General features: G+C 44.8%; 1 protein-coding gene across 1 annotated transcript; it reads right to left on the bottom strand.

The window, feature by feature from the left end:
- Positions 1-1,358: 1,358 nt before the first annotated feature.
- arhgap15 (Rho GTPase activating protein 15) lies at positions 1,359-14,818 on the bottom strand. Its single transcript, XM_083921366.1, has 13 exons — positions 14,764-14,818; positions 8,590-8,791; positions 7,350-7,421; positions 7,022-7,165; positions 5,997-6,086; positions 5,786-5,884; positions 5,469-5,592; positions 4,823-4,957; positions 4,428-4,526; positions 4,126-4,203; positions 3,887-4,021; positions 2,551-2,656; positions 1,359-1,646 (listed from the first exon to the last, which is right to left on the bottom strand). The coding sequence occupies exons 1-13, from the start codon at positions 14,775-14,777 to the stop codon at positions 1,463-1,465; spliced, it is 1,482 nt and encodes a 493-aa protein (XP_083777492.1). The 5' UTR covers positions 14,778-14,818; the 3' UTR covers positions 1,359-1,462.
- Between the last annotated feature and the right edge of the window lie 200 nt (positions 14,819-15,018).

Raw genomic sequence — 15,018 nt, 5'->3', positions numbered from 1 at the left:
AGTGATTGGTTAGTTTTATTTCTAACAACGCTCTCTCTGTTATTGGAAATGTCAATCAGCTGGACCCTCAAACAGACTCTGGTCTCATTGTAGGCTACTGAGCCGGGTCTGACCAACCTGGCAACCCGACTGCTGAATTATATTTTGTTGTTGCGACTACGATCTTGAGACACTAGGTGGCGGTGTTCTGCTCATTCTCCATATTCAACCTTTAAGCTAAAGATAGCATTCTGTAAACACCATGTAACATGTTGGTGACAGAATGCTATCACCTAGTGTCTCGTGATCGAAGTCGCAACAACAAAATATAACTCCAGCAGTCGGGTTGCCAGGTTGGTCCAGGAGACCTGAGTCTGTTTGAGCCTGTTTGAACCCGTCCCCTCTGACAAATCACACCATAAAAAAGGATTAGAGGAGTTTGACTGACTTTTAACGTTAGCCGTTAGTGTTAGCCGTTCCAGCCAAGTAAACATGAAAGTCAACCTACTGATCAAGGAGAAGCGTAGCCATGTGGGCGTGCGTTTGAATGGCGTTCCTCTCCTTTCTCTCAGTCCATGGAGTGAATGCTCGGCCTATAGTGACTCTGGTGTTTGCCCGTCTCCGGTCGCTCAGCTGCTGGAACAAATAAGCAGCTGCAGGATTGGCAAACTCCATTTCACCCAGTGCCAGCCTACAGTAGCTGCACCCAACAACGGACAACCCTGGCAACCAGCAACGCCCAACAGTCTGAGAAACTTCACAATGTTTACAAGCTATGCTAACACTAGGCTACGCTAGGTGAAGCTAACAGGGCAGCAACAGCCCTATTTCTTTGTAAGAACAACGCTTTATGGATGATTTTCGTTAATATAAATTGTTTAAATTGGAACATGTCCATCACTTTACTTTTTCCATAATTGGCAACCGTTTTATAAAAGCAGTAGGCTAAAAGAGTTGTCGTACCTCCATTTTGCGTCAAGCCAAACAACGCCCCTTAACCACGATATCATCCCAACATAACACGACCTTTCGTGAGCAACCGCCGGCCAGGAGGACCTATTTCTTTGTAAAAACACTGCTTTATTGATCCTGTCGTGAGCTATTGCTTAATTAATAAATGGTTTGGCCTCATGCATGAGTGTTTTTTATATTTTTCTCTTCTTTGTAAAGCAATTAGTGATTATAGTGATTATAACGGCCATGGCGAAACGCATAAAGTGGTATGTTTGGATCTTTCATCAATCAAGAAGGGTTTTTATTCTTCATGCATTTGACGGTAGCTGTGATTCGACTCTGTGAGGTAAGAAAGTCACTGACATTTACACTTGATACTTTATTAACTATTGATCTGTTTAATTACAAAAAAATAGGTTTTTCTGATCAGCCGAAACCAGGCGCCGCTTCTGTGTTGGGTCCAAACCACAACACTTGTGATGGTTATTTAGGGTAGTCCAAAGACGATCGGGTCCACCGTCGGGACTCTTTACTTCCTGTCCAGGTTGAAGATTTCTTGGCTTTCGATGAGGATGAACTCCACAATCTGGTTCTGGTAGACCATGTTGACAGCCAAGTTTCCCGCGTCCAGCTCGGGCCACATCAGCGTCGGGCCGAACACGATGCCGATGCCCTGCGTGGACATCAGGTTCTGCCTGGAGAAGGCCAGAACTCTGGAAAAACACAGGAGGAACAAAAAGATGAGACACTTTTTGAGATTTTAGGGCGCACTCACACTGTCCTTCCGCACCGCGCCAAAACCGGTTTTTCGGGTCAAGCCGAGTGCGTTTGACCAGTGTGAGTACACCCGCTCCGCGCATAACTGCGGCCAGCTGGCCGTCCACGGCCCATCTGAGAGAGGTGGGCTTTTGTAGAGCGCGTTTGCACATGTACGAGCACGAGCGTGCGCATGTGTACGAGCACAAGCATGAGGCCTACGGCGGTTCTGACGTCATTTCCTGTGCGCCTGTTGGGACATAGAAAAAAGAAGGAGGGACCATGCGCGGACATTTAAAACAATGGCGGTGAAAGGTTCACGTTGGTGTGATGCGGAGGTGGAGTGTTTACTGCAGATTTGGTCGATGAAAAGATTCAAAAACAGTCGACAAGACGCACAAAAACTCTGAGGTCTACGGAAAGATTTGTAAACAAAGCCATGCATCGCGATGACGTCAATCAATGCGTGTGACGTGTTACGGCGTGATGGCGTATGGACGGCAAGAAGCCTTTGCGCGAGGCCCAGGTAGTGTGAGTACAAACGGGCCTGGAGGGGGGGACAAGGACCCTAAAGCACGGGGCACGGTGCGGAAGGACAGTGGGAGTGCGTAGAGGCTATTTTCCTTACGTAACATCTCCCGATAACCCCCTCCAGAATACACATTTAGGTGTTTTATTGTACTACATTTTGTCTGCAGATTTCTCCTAAATTCACCAATCGATAACATTCGTGCAACAATGCTAACTCACTTCAAGGACTCATCCCTGCAGCACTCTGACTATGACATGTCAGGCTTTTGAGTTTAAAACATGAACATTACATTCACATGGTGACGACGCTCCAGGTGTATGCAGGCGTACCTGTGCAGGTGGCTGAAGAGCTGCTTCATGGTGTCCTGGTTGGGTTTGGGCAGCTCCTGGATCAGTTTCTTCACAGCCTGAACTTTTTGTTTGGAGTCCTTCATCCCTGTTCAGAGAAACAACAACAGCGGTGGTTTAATATGTGCAGCTTATTGAAGTTAAGCATGTTTAACGTGTGTGTACTCTTTCTACTCATTGTGAGTTTTCAGTATCCAAGCCTCAGGGCACTTTCACACCCGTTTCTAGTCCACTTCCCTGGTGTGCAACCAGATGTGGGAATTCATTTTTTATTTTTCTTCCAGCTGTTCTAGTTCACTTTCACACCTGTTCAATTGATGTGGTCTGAACCAGTTGTGTGATGTGTGTGAGACATGCTGAACCAACATGTAGCTGCACACGGCTCAATAAAGGATTGGGACAAAAAAGGGGAAATTAACTTCACACATTGGTCAGAAGTGTCTGGGGCGGGCGCAGTAACATGGATCCTTTGGAAGCGGACCGAGACCAGTTACGTAGATCCTGAACTGCTCTCCGATTGGTCAGAATTCCCATGCTGAGAATGTAAACAACAGACAACGCACCAACCACGAGTAATGTCACAATGGAGCGACAACTGCAGGGTTGATTTTTGCGTTGGTCCTCGGTTATTACATCGTGTGTTGTACGGTACTACATCATGACGTAAATCCCGTAGCTGCCTACAGGAGCTGGAGGAGCAGGAGGTTGGTCCAAAATGTGCAGTGCTTTCTGCAGTTAGTGGGGACTCGGGTCCGATCAGGTTCTCACCACAAACGCATCAGTGTTTTTTTGGTCCATCATGTGTTGTTAACTTGGTGACAGGGGAGGGACCTAATCATGACGTAAAGCCCGTAGCTGCCTACAGGAGCTGGGTTGGTCCAAAAATGTGCAGTGCTTTCTGCAGTTAGTTGGGGACCCAGGTCCGATCACGTTCTCACCACGACCAACGAACCGCACCAGAGTTCATCTGGAAGCGGACCGAGACCACCTCTTCTACCAGGTCTCGGTGCATCATTTGGTTCACTTCTGGTGCTCACCCGAGTACGATCGCTGCATTAGCACCTGCACAAACGAGCCGATTCAAGCGAACTCAATAAGGCTGGTGTGAAAGCGTCCTCAGATCTTTCGTTAGCTGCTCATTGGTGGGTTGGTCTGTATGTATTTCATCATCCAGAGACTCAAACTTGATATGTTTTGTCTTGAAATCCCAGGATGATCCGTAGCATAGATCTAGCTTCCAATAATCCCTTATAGGATGGGATTTCTAATGAAGACAAAGACATTACACATTATTTCTTTTGATGTTTTTCTGACTCACTGATGGCCTCCACAAACGGCTGGAAGAACCTGAAGGGGAACAGCGGCTCGGGCAACTCCCGGAAAAACATCTTCAGGGCTCCGGTGACGACGTGGATGTCCTCCCACTGACTGTGGCCCAGGTCCAGGGGCTCCTCTGGGGTGGGACAGACCACAACCAGACACATTTAATAAGGTTTCCATCAACACAAACATTAATATCACAACGTGAACTCTGTAGAAGGTAACTGTTGAACTGACCCTGATCGACGATGAAGCGGAGTTTCTGGATTGTGGCCAGATTTCCACTGACTCTGTAGATCCCATCTGCCTCCAGACCTGACACCACAAACACACACACAGTGGATGACAAAATGTATAGAACAAAACACAAACTGACTTCAATCAGCAGATGAGAATACAACAAGAACACCATGTGGAAACACTGATCTTAAAGGGACATTTGCAGGTTCATTTTTGAGATACTATATACCATACATTCCCTCCTTCTTTTACCCGCAGGAAGAGTTTTACCATTCTTCAGCGGCTGTTGGTGAACCTACCTCGCTTGTCAATGTCGTCCAAACAGATCTGAACAAACCTCGGCACCGTGGTTCCTTCGCGCTCGCAGAGAGTCAACAGATGGCAGCCGAAGACCCGATCTGAGACGGACATTATGACATGAATCATTCATTGTCAGGGTTCTTACAGGTGCTGGAAATCCTTGAAAACACTTGAGTTTGAGTGTTTTCAAGGTTTGAAAAGGGCATGAAATTAAGATTATATGGGATGGCATATATGATATACGATTCAGGTGATTGAATAAGTGGAGTCAGGTGTGTTCTTGCCCTTAATCAGTTTGACACCCCTGCTTTAAAGCTATTTAAGGGCACGTGTGTGTGTGTGTGTGTGTGTGTGTGTGTGTGTGTGTGTGTGTGTGTGAGAGGTTCAATGAAACCTTTGATGAGGCCTTTCTCCTGCAGAGTCTTCATGGACGGACGTCTGGTGATGAACTTCTTCAGCCTGTTCTTCACCCCGTTCTTGTCTGCGCTGTCGGAGGTGCTGTGTTTCAGTTTGGAGCTGCCGAACATATCTGCAGAGACACGTGAACGTTACACCTGAAATAATAAGGACGTTCTTGTCCAAGTCAGTCCAATATTCTTTCTCTTTTAGCTGATTTTGAGGGAAATATCAGTCATTTTAGCCGCTAAATGCTCCACTTTGTTCACCAGCTATTTTCTAACTGTCGGTCTGCAGGTGGTGCACAGTGGGACTTTTAGAGCTTTTATTCTGAAAGAAACCACCTGCTGCGTATGGAAACAAGGCTATGAAAGAGGTCAGAGTGAACCACAAAGTAATAGTGCTTTTCCACTGCACAGACTACAAACAGCACACCACCCCGAGCTAATCAGTGTTAGCCCTTTGGGGCTGTTAGCGTCTCTCTGGGATTTCTCTTTTTGATGTATTTTCGTGCAAAAAAAGACCACAGGGTCCATTTTCACCGGACTCAACCTTTAATAAATACATGATGTCTGATTCAGAAGAAGCCGTCCTCACAGATAACCCTCTATAAGAATAATACTGGGTTTGTGTGAGGGACTCACTGATGGAGCGTCTGTGGACTGGGTTACGCTGCTTGGTGTTGGGGGATGCGGAGCCATGTCCAGGTAAGGAGCTGTGTCGGGGCAGGTACTCTGTGCTGGTTGATCTCCGCAGAGGATATTTAGTCTGAAAATACAGGAGTTACAACCAATCACAGGAAGGGTTTTATTTCAGTAATACCCTGACAAAGATCCGGTTGAGTCACCCATTCACTTATATCACAGCAACCTGAATATCTTTGGGTTTGGACGGTTGGTCGGATCAGTACACTCATTTATATTCTTAGTTAAAACCACTTTATACGTTGCTGGGTTCTTACTGTAGAGTCAACGGCCTTTCTGATGGCGTCGTACCATTTACTGGCGGTGGAGTAACTGTCCACCTGGAGGAGGTACTCACTTCCTGTACTTGTCGAGATCTGGAACAGATGGAAAGGATGAGGAGTAGGGTACCACCTGCGGTCCTGCGGTCCTGTGGTTCTGATTCAGAGTAGAGTGAGAACATGTGCCAGGTTTGTTTCTGTTTGTTACCTGGAAGACATTTTTTCTGCTCGACTTCTCCGTCGTCCACGCCATGACCGCTCCGCACAGCTGAACCACATCTGTCTTACCGGCTGGTTTCTGAACACAAGGAGGACGGACATGAGGTCAAAAGGTCATATATATATATACTAACCACTGCTGAGTGTTTCCTATAGACTTCAATGACATTTCTACACCTCTCTACTGGTAGATGCTAGTTAATGGTAGTTAAAGTGCATAGTCGTCAATACTCCGGCTTCAACGACATGCAACAGACGATAAACTGACGATAACAGAGTATAGTGGCACCTTGGTACAACGAGAAATTGCTGAATCAATCCAACGGGCATGATTCAAACTCACGGTGTGAGCGGTACCGGAGCGGGAGATATAGGTGATGCTCCAAAAAAATCTTCTCTGCGTTCTCTGCGAATTGAACCATGCTCCTCTGGCTTTTACTGCACATTTTTATATGTACAGAAACTGCATGAGACCGGACGGCTTAGTAACGTTATCGATCATTTCAATTGTACTCTTCTTTAACGGTAACTGCCCCAGATTGTTGGGAAAGTTTGCCAGATAGCAGCAAGGTAACAGGTAACATCCATGTTTCCATATGCATTGCTTCTTGCATGTGTTGTAGATACATATGTTAGGTGTTTACGTGTAGGATAATAAGCGTCTTGAGCCGTCCTGTCGGTCTTCCAGTTTCCCTTTTTTGAAAGACGAACACAGATGAGCGCCACCTGCTGTTCTGGACAGTTTTTCCCTCTCAGACAGGTGCAGAACACGCCTCTTGGCTCTCCGCTGTAGTCTTTACGGTGTGTTCAAGTGCAACAGTCGGCATTCGTCCCCACTAGCTCTTCAATGAGTGTTTGGTGTTTTCTGAATTTAAACTTCTTGCGCACGCCGGACACAGGCACAGGAAGCTCTCTGGAGATGGAACCAGCACGAGCAACGAGTACTTTGCTCCATTTAAAACCAGACCAGCTTCAAATCGTCTCCCCTACATTAGAGATAAAGTGTTTTCATACCTGGCTGGTTTCTTGTTGTTTCTCTTTATAAAACAGCAGCTGGTCTGAGGTCAGTACGCTCCACATCAAGGTCCAGTTCTTCCTTTGCTTCTTCCCGCACTCTGAGATTTTAGCCACGTTCAAGTGTTCACCTTTCAGCTCCACCTGGTTATGGAGGAGGGGGTTCATATTAAATCTGTGATGGGACGCTGCAGCTGTTTTGAGACAGTTTTGTGAACAGCCAAGTGTTCTCAGCGCAGTGAGGATATAATATGTCGAATCAGTCAAATGAACGGGTAGAAATAAAGTCTCTGAAGTGGTTTTGAGACATAGACTTTATTGGACTCACCGACGGTTCAAAACTGGTAACTCCTCCCGCTAAGACGTTGTGCTGAGACTGATTCCTGCGATGCCGAGAGATCTTCAAACAGAAAAGGAAAAAGGTTAACGTTGTAATCCGTCAGATTTGAGATACCTTGTTTATAGCGGCCTCTTTGGCGGTAAATTGTATTTCAGTAATATTTCAGAGCCCCCCATCTTTTCATGTTCATGGCGTTTTGTAAAATGTATTGACACACATTCACCTCTCGACTTCCAGTCCATCTCCTTTGTGTTCCCCTCTTAAATCCACACACACACACACATGTTCCCATTACACTTCTGCCCTTACTACAAGCCTGACTCAGAAGTTGGAAGTTCCAGATTTCAGATTACAACAAGTGAACGCAGCATAACCGGCAGTGACGACCTCCAGCTGCAGACCAACGGCTGTCAGCAGAGTCACTAACATGGCGCCGTATTTCCATTTAGAGCGGGAACGTCAACTCAGCAAAGAGGCAACAAGTGCTTTGATTAGTTGGTCACATGATCACTCACTGTTTTAACTCACTGTGTTTGATAGATACGCCTGTGAATGGTCTCATTTGTCCAGGTCGTCGTTATCTCCAAAGCAATTTCAGTCAAAAGCAACTGGACTTGGTTATTTGTCTAGGACATGGGTCTCAAACCGATCCAGTAAAGGGCCGTGTGGCTGCAGGTTTTCATTACAACCAATCAAAAACACACCTGGTCCAACAAATCAACTCTGTGAAGGCAGTTCAGGTGATTGAGTAAGTCGAGTCAGGTGTGTTCTTGCTTGGTTGGAATGAAAACCTGCAGCCACAGCGACTCTTTACTGGATCAGTTTGACACCCATGGTCTAGGAAGACGTTTCACCTCTCATCCAAGAGGCTTCATCAGTTCATGTATGCATCTGACCAGGCTGGGACTGGACCAGGACCAGGCCCGGGACCAGGACCAGGCAGGGACTGGTCCAACTAACTGGTCTGAGATCCAGGTATTTAACCTCTCACAAGGCCGATGATGTCACTGGAACCCTTTGTGCTCCAAGTGCCAACGACCGCCGTTAGAGTAGCAGTCGTTGGTGGGAAGGTGGTTTGGACTTCATTAGTGGTCTATTGAGTCTTAACGACAGTCGTTGGATAGATAGAAACTTAACAGACAATTAACTAGATGAAATTCTTATGGATTATACCTTTAGAAACTGAACTGAACCCACTGAAGGATGGTGTTCTTTATGGTTTACTCACTGGCTTCTGAGGAAGGTCTGAGTCCTGCAGCACCATGGACTTGGACTGACTGAGGCGCTCTCCGGGGCTCTGGGAGCTCTTCATGCGCATCTGCACGGCTCCCTGCGGCGCTGTGCTGCGCTGCGGCGGCTGAGGAGGCTTGGGAGGCTTCGGGGTCTGGATCAGCGGCGGCTGCTTGGCGGCACTCTGGAGGTTTGTGATTCTGTGCACACACAGACAAACGGGAAAAAGAGCCAATGTGAACTTTTCACAGCTTTTAATTCTCACTGTGATCACAAACTCTTCACTCATCTGAATTTAACTGCAAAATATGTCATTTGAAACAAAACACAAGACAGATTAACGTTGTCGTTGCAGCCAATTCGAGTGTTCGTAGTTCAGGAGGTTTGTGTAGCAGAGGTCGCCTCTCCGAGACAAACAGAGCAGCTGGTTAACACAAGGAAACACTCAATAAAGCAGCTTCTCATTAAAAAAACCTGTGTTTCTGTTTGGCTCGTTTGTGAGCATGACGTTTGATCAAGCTTATCTCTATTATAACTTAAGATCAACAGAGTTGCTTTGAAACCCTCACAGCACACATCGTTTTCTGGCACACAAAAAAAAATAGATTCAGGAGTCCAGCAGAAATGGGCCATTCCCATTCCCAAACAGGCACTTCAACCCACAGATGATGACCGGGGCCAACACTGAGCTTGTGGATGTCAGCCAGAGAGGTCAGACCAGTCCCAGTGTATCTATCATAGCTGCCAGGCAGGTCAGTCTGTCAGATCCCCGCGGTGAGCCGCCTTCCTGGATCAGAGGGGACGCTCCACCGCCTCGGTGACCCCTGAAACCTCCAAGGGAAACAGCAGGATCTGACACGGTTCCAATGATCTGAACTCACAGAATATAATAAGTTAAACTGAATGAAGCCTCGCAAGGTAAGGGAAGGTGTAACCCAAGGTCAGCGATTGAGTGGAAATCCCCGGGTCTCTATCTCTTAGAGCTTCATTTGCAGTCCTCTTGAGTCCATGTGTGAAAGGTAGAACATGCAGAACAGATTGAATCAGCTAAGATAAAATGTTAACTGTTATATTAACTACTATTCTGCTGTATTAGCTGCCATAACATATGAGTCATATTCACATTACTATAGATATTATTATTGTTACTGTTACTCCTTGGTTGCTTGCATCTCTGGAAGTGTGTCTGTCTCTCTGTCCATCTGTCTGTCTTTGTCTTTTCTCTCTCTCTCTCTCCTTCTCTTCCTCTCTCCGGTGCAGACAGATGTGCGTCCTCCACAGAGCTGGGTCTGTCTGACGTTCCTGTCTGTTATAGTGAAGGTTTTCGTCTCCACCGTACTCTACGGGGGAATTGTTGGGTCTCTGTAAATCATAAATAAGTCATAGAGTGTGGTCTTTACCTACTCTGTAAAGTGTCCTGAGATAACTTCTGTTATGATTTGGCACTTTAAATAAAATTGAATTTAATTGAATCCAGACGTCCGATGACTAAAATCCCTCATCTGGTTTAAATATGGTGTTAATATTGTTAAAAATGTTTTACGGAGTTTCCTGAAGACAACGCTGACGCATGTACAGAGAGGACACTGACAAGTTAATAAACCTTGAACCTTTGTTGAACATCTTTGGAAACATTAGGGAAAATATAAGCACACATCTCATCATTAATGTATAATACATCTCATCTCATCTTCTTCCGCTTATCCGGGGTCGGGTCGCGGGGACAGCAGCTCCAGCAGGGGACCCCAAACTTCCCTTTCCCGGGCCACATTAACCAGCTCTAACTGGGGGATCCTGAGGCGTTCCCAGGCCAGTGTGGAGATCTAATCTCTCCACCTGGTCCTGGGTCTTCCCCGAGGCCTCCTCCCAGCTGGACGTGCCTGGAACACCTCCCTAGGGAGGCGCCCAGGGTTCATCCTTACTAGATGATCCTGAACCACCTCAACTGGCTCCTTTCAACGCAAAGGAGCAGCGGCTCTACTCCGAGTTCCTCACGGATGCTGAACTTCTCCCCCTCTCTCTAAGGGAGACTCCAGACCCCCTCCTGAGGAAACACATTTCAGCCGCTTGGACCTGGACCTGGTTCTTTGGGTCATAATATATAATATAGGTGTAGTAGCTTTTAGACATGTTAATGAAGAAAAGTTACATATTATACCTTTAAAGAAAATATCTGGTCATTATCAAATCAGCAAAAAATGCACTACCTTATCTGTGGACTTTCAGTTTAGTGTATTTAACTTCCATAATTTGTTTTAAATATGCAAATTAGGCATTATCTTATGAAATATGTGCTACTTTGCATAAATCAGAACACTGAAAACTTTATTTTTACATATTAAAGTAACTTTACGATACAAACACAACACTGTGAAGGCTTTGGCTCACAGTCACGTTTGCGCCCCAGCCTCTGGGAAATGATCAGATAACCAATATCACTTATATAAGAGAAAGTTGTTTTCCTTGTTATATTTTGTTGAACATGCAGTTGAAGTTAAATCCAGAGAAGCTTAAGGACCTTTTTCCTCTCTTGGTTCCTGTTTGCAGCTCTGATTGCTTAACAATGGTTACACAACACTTGCTCTTCCGTCAGTCGACAACAAGGGAAACCTCAGCTCATAAATCCACAGCTCCAGAATAATAAAGTGGACGTAAATGTTGTAAATGTAAATTACAGTCCTCAGTTTCTCTGTGTGGGAATATGTTCGACACGTGTGTTTGAAGCCGGTCCTGCAGTCTAAATCGAGTCCATTTCTGGACCTGGAATCAGTTTCGTGGGCGTGTTAAAGTGTTTTTTTTGGTGTTTTTAAGCATTAATTGAGACTGACAGCAGAGTTACACAAAAGAGACACTTTTGAATGCTCCATGGTCGCCGTTTTAAACACATGATGACATTCATGCATTCATTCATTCATTTATCTTCAACCGCTTGTCCCTGTCGGGGTCACGGGGGGGCTGGAGCCGATCCCAGCAGACATCGGGCGTGAGGCGGGGCCCGTTTGTACTCACACTACCTGGGCCTCGGAGAATGCTTCTTGCTGCCTATACGTCATCACGGCGTAACACGTCACACGCTTTGATGACGTCATGGCGATGCGTGGCTTTGTTTCCAGATCTTTCCGTAGACCTCTGAGTTTTTGTGCGTCTTGTCGACTGTTTTTGAATCTTTTCATCGACCAAATCTGCAGTAAACACTCCACCTCCGCATCACACCAACGTGAACCTTTCACCGCCATTGTTTGAAATGTCCGCGCATGGTCCCTCCTTCTTTTCTCTATGTCCCAACAGGCGCACAGGAAATGACCTCAGAACCGCTGTAGGCCTCGTGCTCGTACACCTGCGCACGTGCTTTACAAAAGCCCACCTCTCCCAAACGGGCCGTGGACGCCTAGACGCGGTACGGTTGCACTCACACTGGTCAAACGAACTAGACTTTAGCCGTGAAACGTGCTGGGGCACGGTACGGATGGACAGTGTGAGTGCGCCCTAAAAGCAGAAGAGATGGTCCCACTGGTGTTTACTTTAAACCGTAAAAAGACTTTCAGCAGATATTTAAAGCATCACTGCGAGGTGAAAATGCCTCAGTTCTGTGGGTTCAGACCTTCTTTAGTAACTAACTGAGAATAAAAACCGCCACAGTGCAGCTGCTGTGATCACACTGTCTTCATTTACAGCTCCTACATATATCTATAAAACTGTACTTTGTGTGTTATCCATGTTTTTAAACTCATCTGCCTTTTTGTGCTACAATAATGCACGACCCTGACTTTATTATTGTTATTTGCACATCCTGCACACCTTCTTGTTGGTAAACTGTTAAATTGCACATCATTTGTTATGGTGTTGGTATCTTTTGTAGTATCTTGACTGCAGTTGTTGCTTTATTGTTTATTTCATTTTATTATGAGGATGCTCTACCAGTCAGTGGTAGCCAGTACCATCTGCTTTGCTGTTGTGTGCTGATGCAGCAGACTGAGGGCAGCAGACGCCAAGAGGATCAGTAAGATCATCAGGAAGGCTGGCTCCGTCCTGGGCGTCAAACTGGACTCTTCGGTGGCGGTGTCTGAGAGGAGAATGCTGTCTAAACTGCACAGCATCCTGGACAACAACACTCACCCTCTCCACCAGCTGCTGACCTCCAGCAGAAGCACCTTCAGCCACAGACTCATTCTCCCCCGGTGTAAAACTGAACGCCGGAGGAAGTCTTTTTAAACTCCATAATTCATCTCACCCCGGTCAGGTAAGGAACAGTGGAGACACTGAGTCCTTTGAAAATGTCACTTTATATCACTTTCTGTCATCACTGCATCACTTTATATCATCACTGCATCACTTTGTATCACTTTATATCATCACTGCATCACTTTCTATCATCACTGCATCACTTTATATCACTTTATATCATCACTGCATCACTTTATATCATCACTGCATCACTTTATATCACTTTATATCATCACTGCATCACTTTATATCATCACTGCATCACTTTATATCACTTTATATCATCACTGCATCACTTTCTGTCATCACTGCATCACTTTATATCATCACTGCATCACTTTATATCATCACTGCATCACTTTATATCATCACTGCATCACTTTATATCACTTTATATCATCACTGCATCACTTTATATCATCACTGCATCACTTTATATCACTTTCTATCATCACTGCATCACTTTATATCACTTTATATCATCACTGCATCACTTTATATCACTTTATATCATCACTGCATCACTTTCTATCATCACTGCATCACTTTATATCATCACTGCATCACTTTATATCACTTTATATCACTTTCTATCATAACTGCATCACTTTATATCACTTTAAATCATCACTTTATATCACTTTATATCATCACTGCATCACTTTATATCACTTTATATCATCACTGCATCACTTTATATCACTTTATATCATCACTTTATATCACTTTCTATCATCACTGCATCACTTTATATCACTTTATATCATCACTTTATATCACTTTATATCATCACTGCATCACTTTATATCACTTTATATCATCACTTTATATCACTTTATATCATCACTGCATCACTTTATATCACTTTCTATCATCACTGCATCACTTTATATCACTTTATATCATCACTGCATCACTTTATATCACTTTATATCATCACTGCATCACTTTATATCACTTTATATCATCACTGCATCACTTTATATCACTTTATATCATCACTGCATCACTTTATATCACTTTATATCATCACTGCATCACTTTATATCACTTTATATCATCACTGCATCACTTTATATCATCACTGCATCACTTTATATCACTTTCTATCACTTTCTATCATCACTGCATCACTTTATTTAGTTGTACTGTAACTTAGTTCAGTAAGAAAGGCTGCTGCACTTTAACACTGTTATCACTTATTTAGTTTGTACTTATTTTATTCCAACATGCTGCTAAACTGCACGCTGCGTATTGTTGTATATTGTATAAACCTGCGTTTAACCACAATGTCTGTCGCACTCTGTCACACTTAGTAATTGTTTGATTTATTGTATGTTAGCTTTATTTTGATTTGATTATGTTTTTATGCTTATTGTCACTCTGATCTTTTCATCTTTGTGTTGAAACTGTTGCAAAATCATTTCCCTCGGGTTAAATAAAGCTTCTTGAATCTCGAATGTAATTGTGCCCAAGTTCCTCGTGTACGTAAAACCACTTGGCAATCAACTCCTCTCTGATTCTGAAGAAGCCGTTGATGAGAAAAAACGTCGCACATCAAAAACCCTCTTGAACTAAAAAAAGCTTCGGTAACAGGAAACAAACTGAAACCCTCCACGCGGAAGCTGGGACTTCAGTGATGCCTGAAGTCTCATTATCAGCTCCAACAGAACGCAAACTGCTGAGCAAACACTGAGGACGCAGCGTGACATTTGTCTAAAGACAATCAAAAGCATGAGGAAACAATCAGCCATCGAGAAAAGTTCAACCTGATGGTGTTCGATCCATCACACAGCGGTGAGTTCAGGCCTGCGGACGAGCAAATACAGCCGACAGAGTGTTACAGCCGGTAGAGATGTGCAGAAGTGTGCAGGCGGACGCCAGTGCAAAGCAATCGCAGAGACAAAGTTAACAAAGCCACGTCGAACCTGACACAATGTGATCTTACCTCGTACCCGCCATCTCTCTCTGTGTCACTGATCAAAAGAGAGTCAGGCTGACAGTTAACGGGAAGTATGACTCATCACGTGGTTTCTTTCAAACCAACACTACAACTGCTGCAACCTCCCCGTTTCCTGAAGAAGAAGAAGAATAAAAAAAACACACCAGACGTTGGTCTCTCCTATCAGTCTGTGCAGAGAGATTGAGTTCTTTTATTGACACACTGGGGTTAAAAGGTGCCGCTCTGAGTGCTGGTTAACAC

This window comes from Echiichthys vipera (assembly GCF_963691815.1).
Source record: "Echiichthys vipera genome assembly, chromosome: 10".
In the NCBI taxonomy this organism is placed as follows: domain Eukaryota; kingdom Metazoa; phylum Chordata; class Actinopteri; order Perciformes; family Trachinidae; genus Echiichthys; species Echiichthys vipera.
This window is presented reverse-complemented; position numbering and strand designations above follow the sequence as displayed.

Bases quoted from the DNA above. Each gene is read 5' to 3' on its own strand.
- arhgap15 (XM_083921366.1), bottom strand. The intron at 5,885-5,996 runs GTAACAAACAGA...CATCTGTTCCAG, and splicing joins GCAGAAAAAATGTCTTCCAG to ATCTCGACAAGTACAGGAAG. The intron at 4,204-4,427 runs GTAGGTTCACCA...TTGTGGTGTCAG, and splicing joins GGACGACATTGACAAGCGAG to GTCTGGAGGCAGATGGGATC.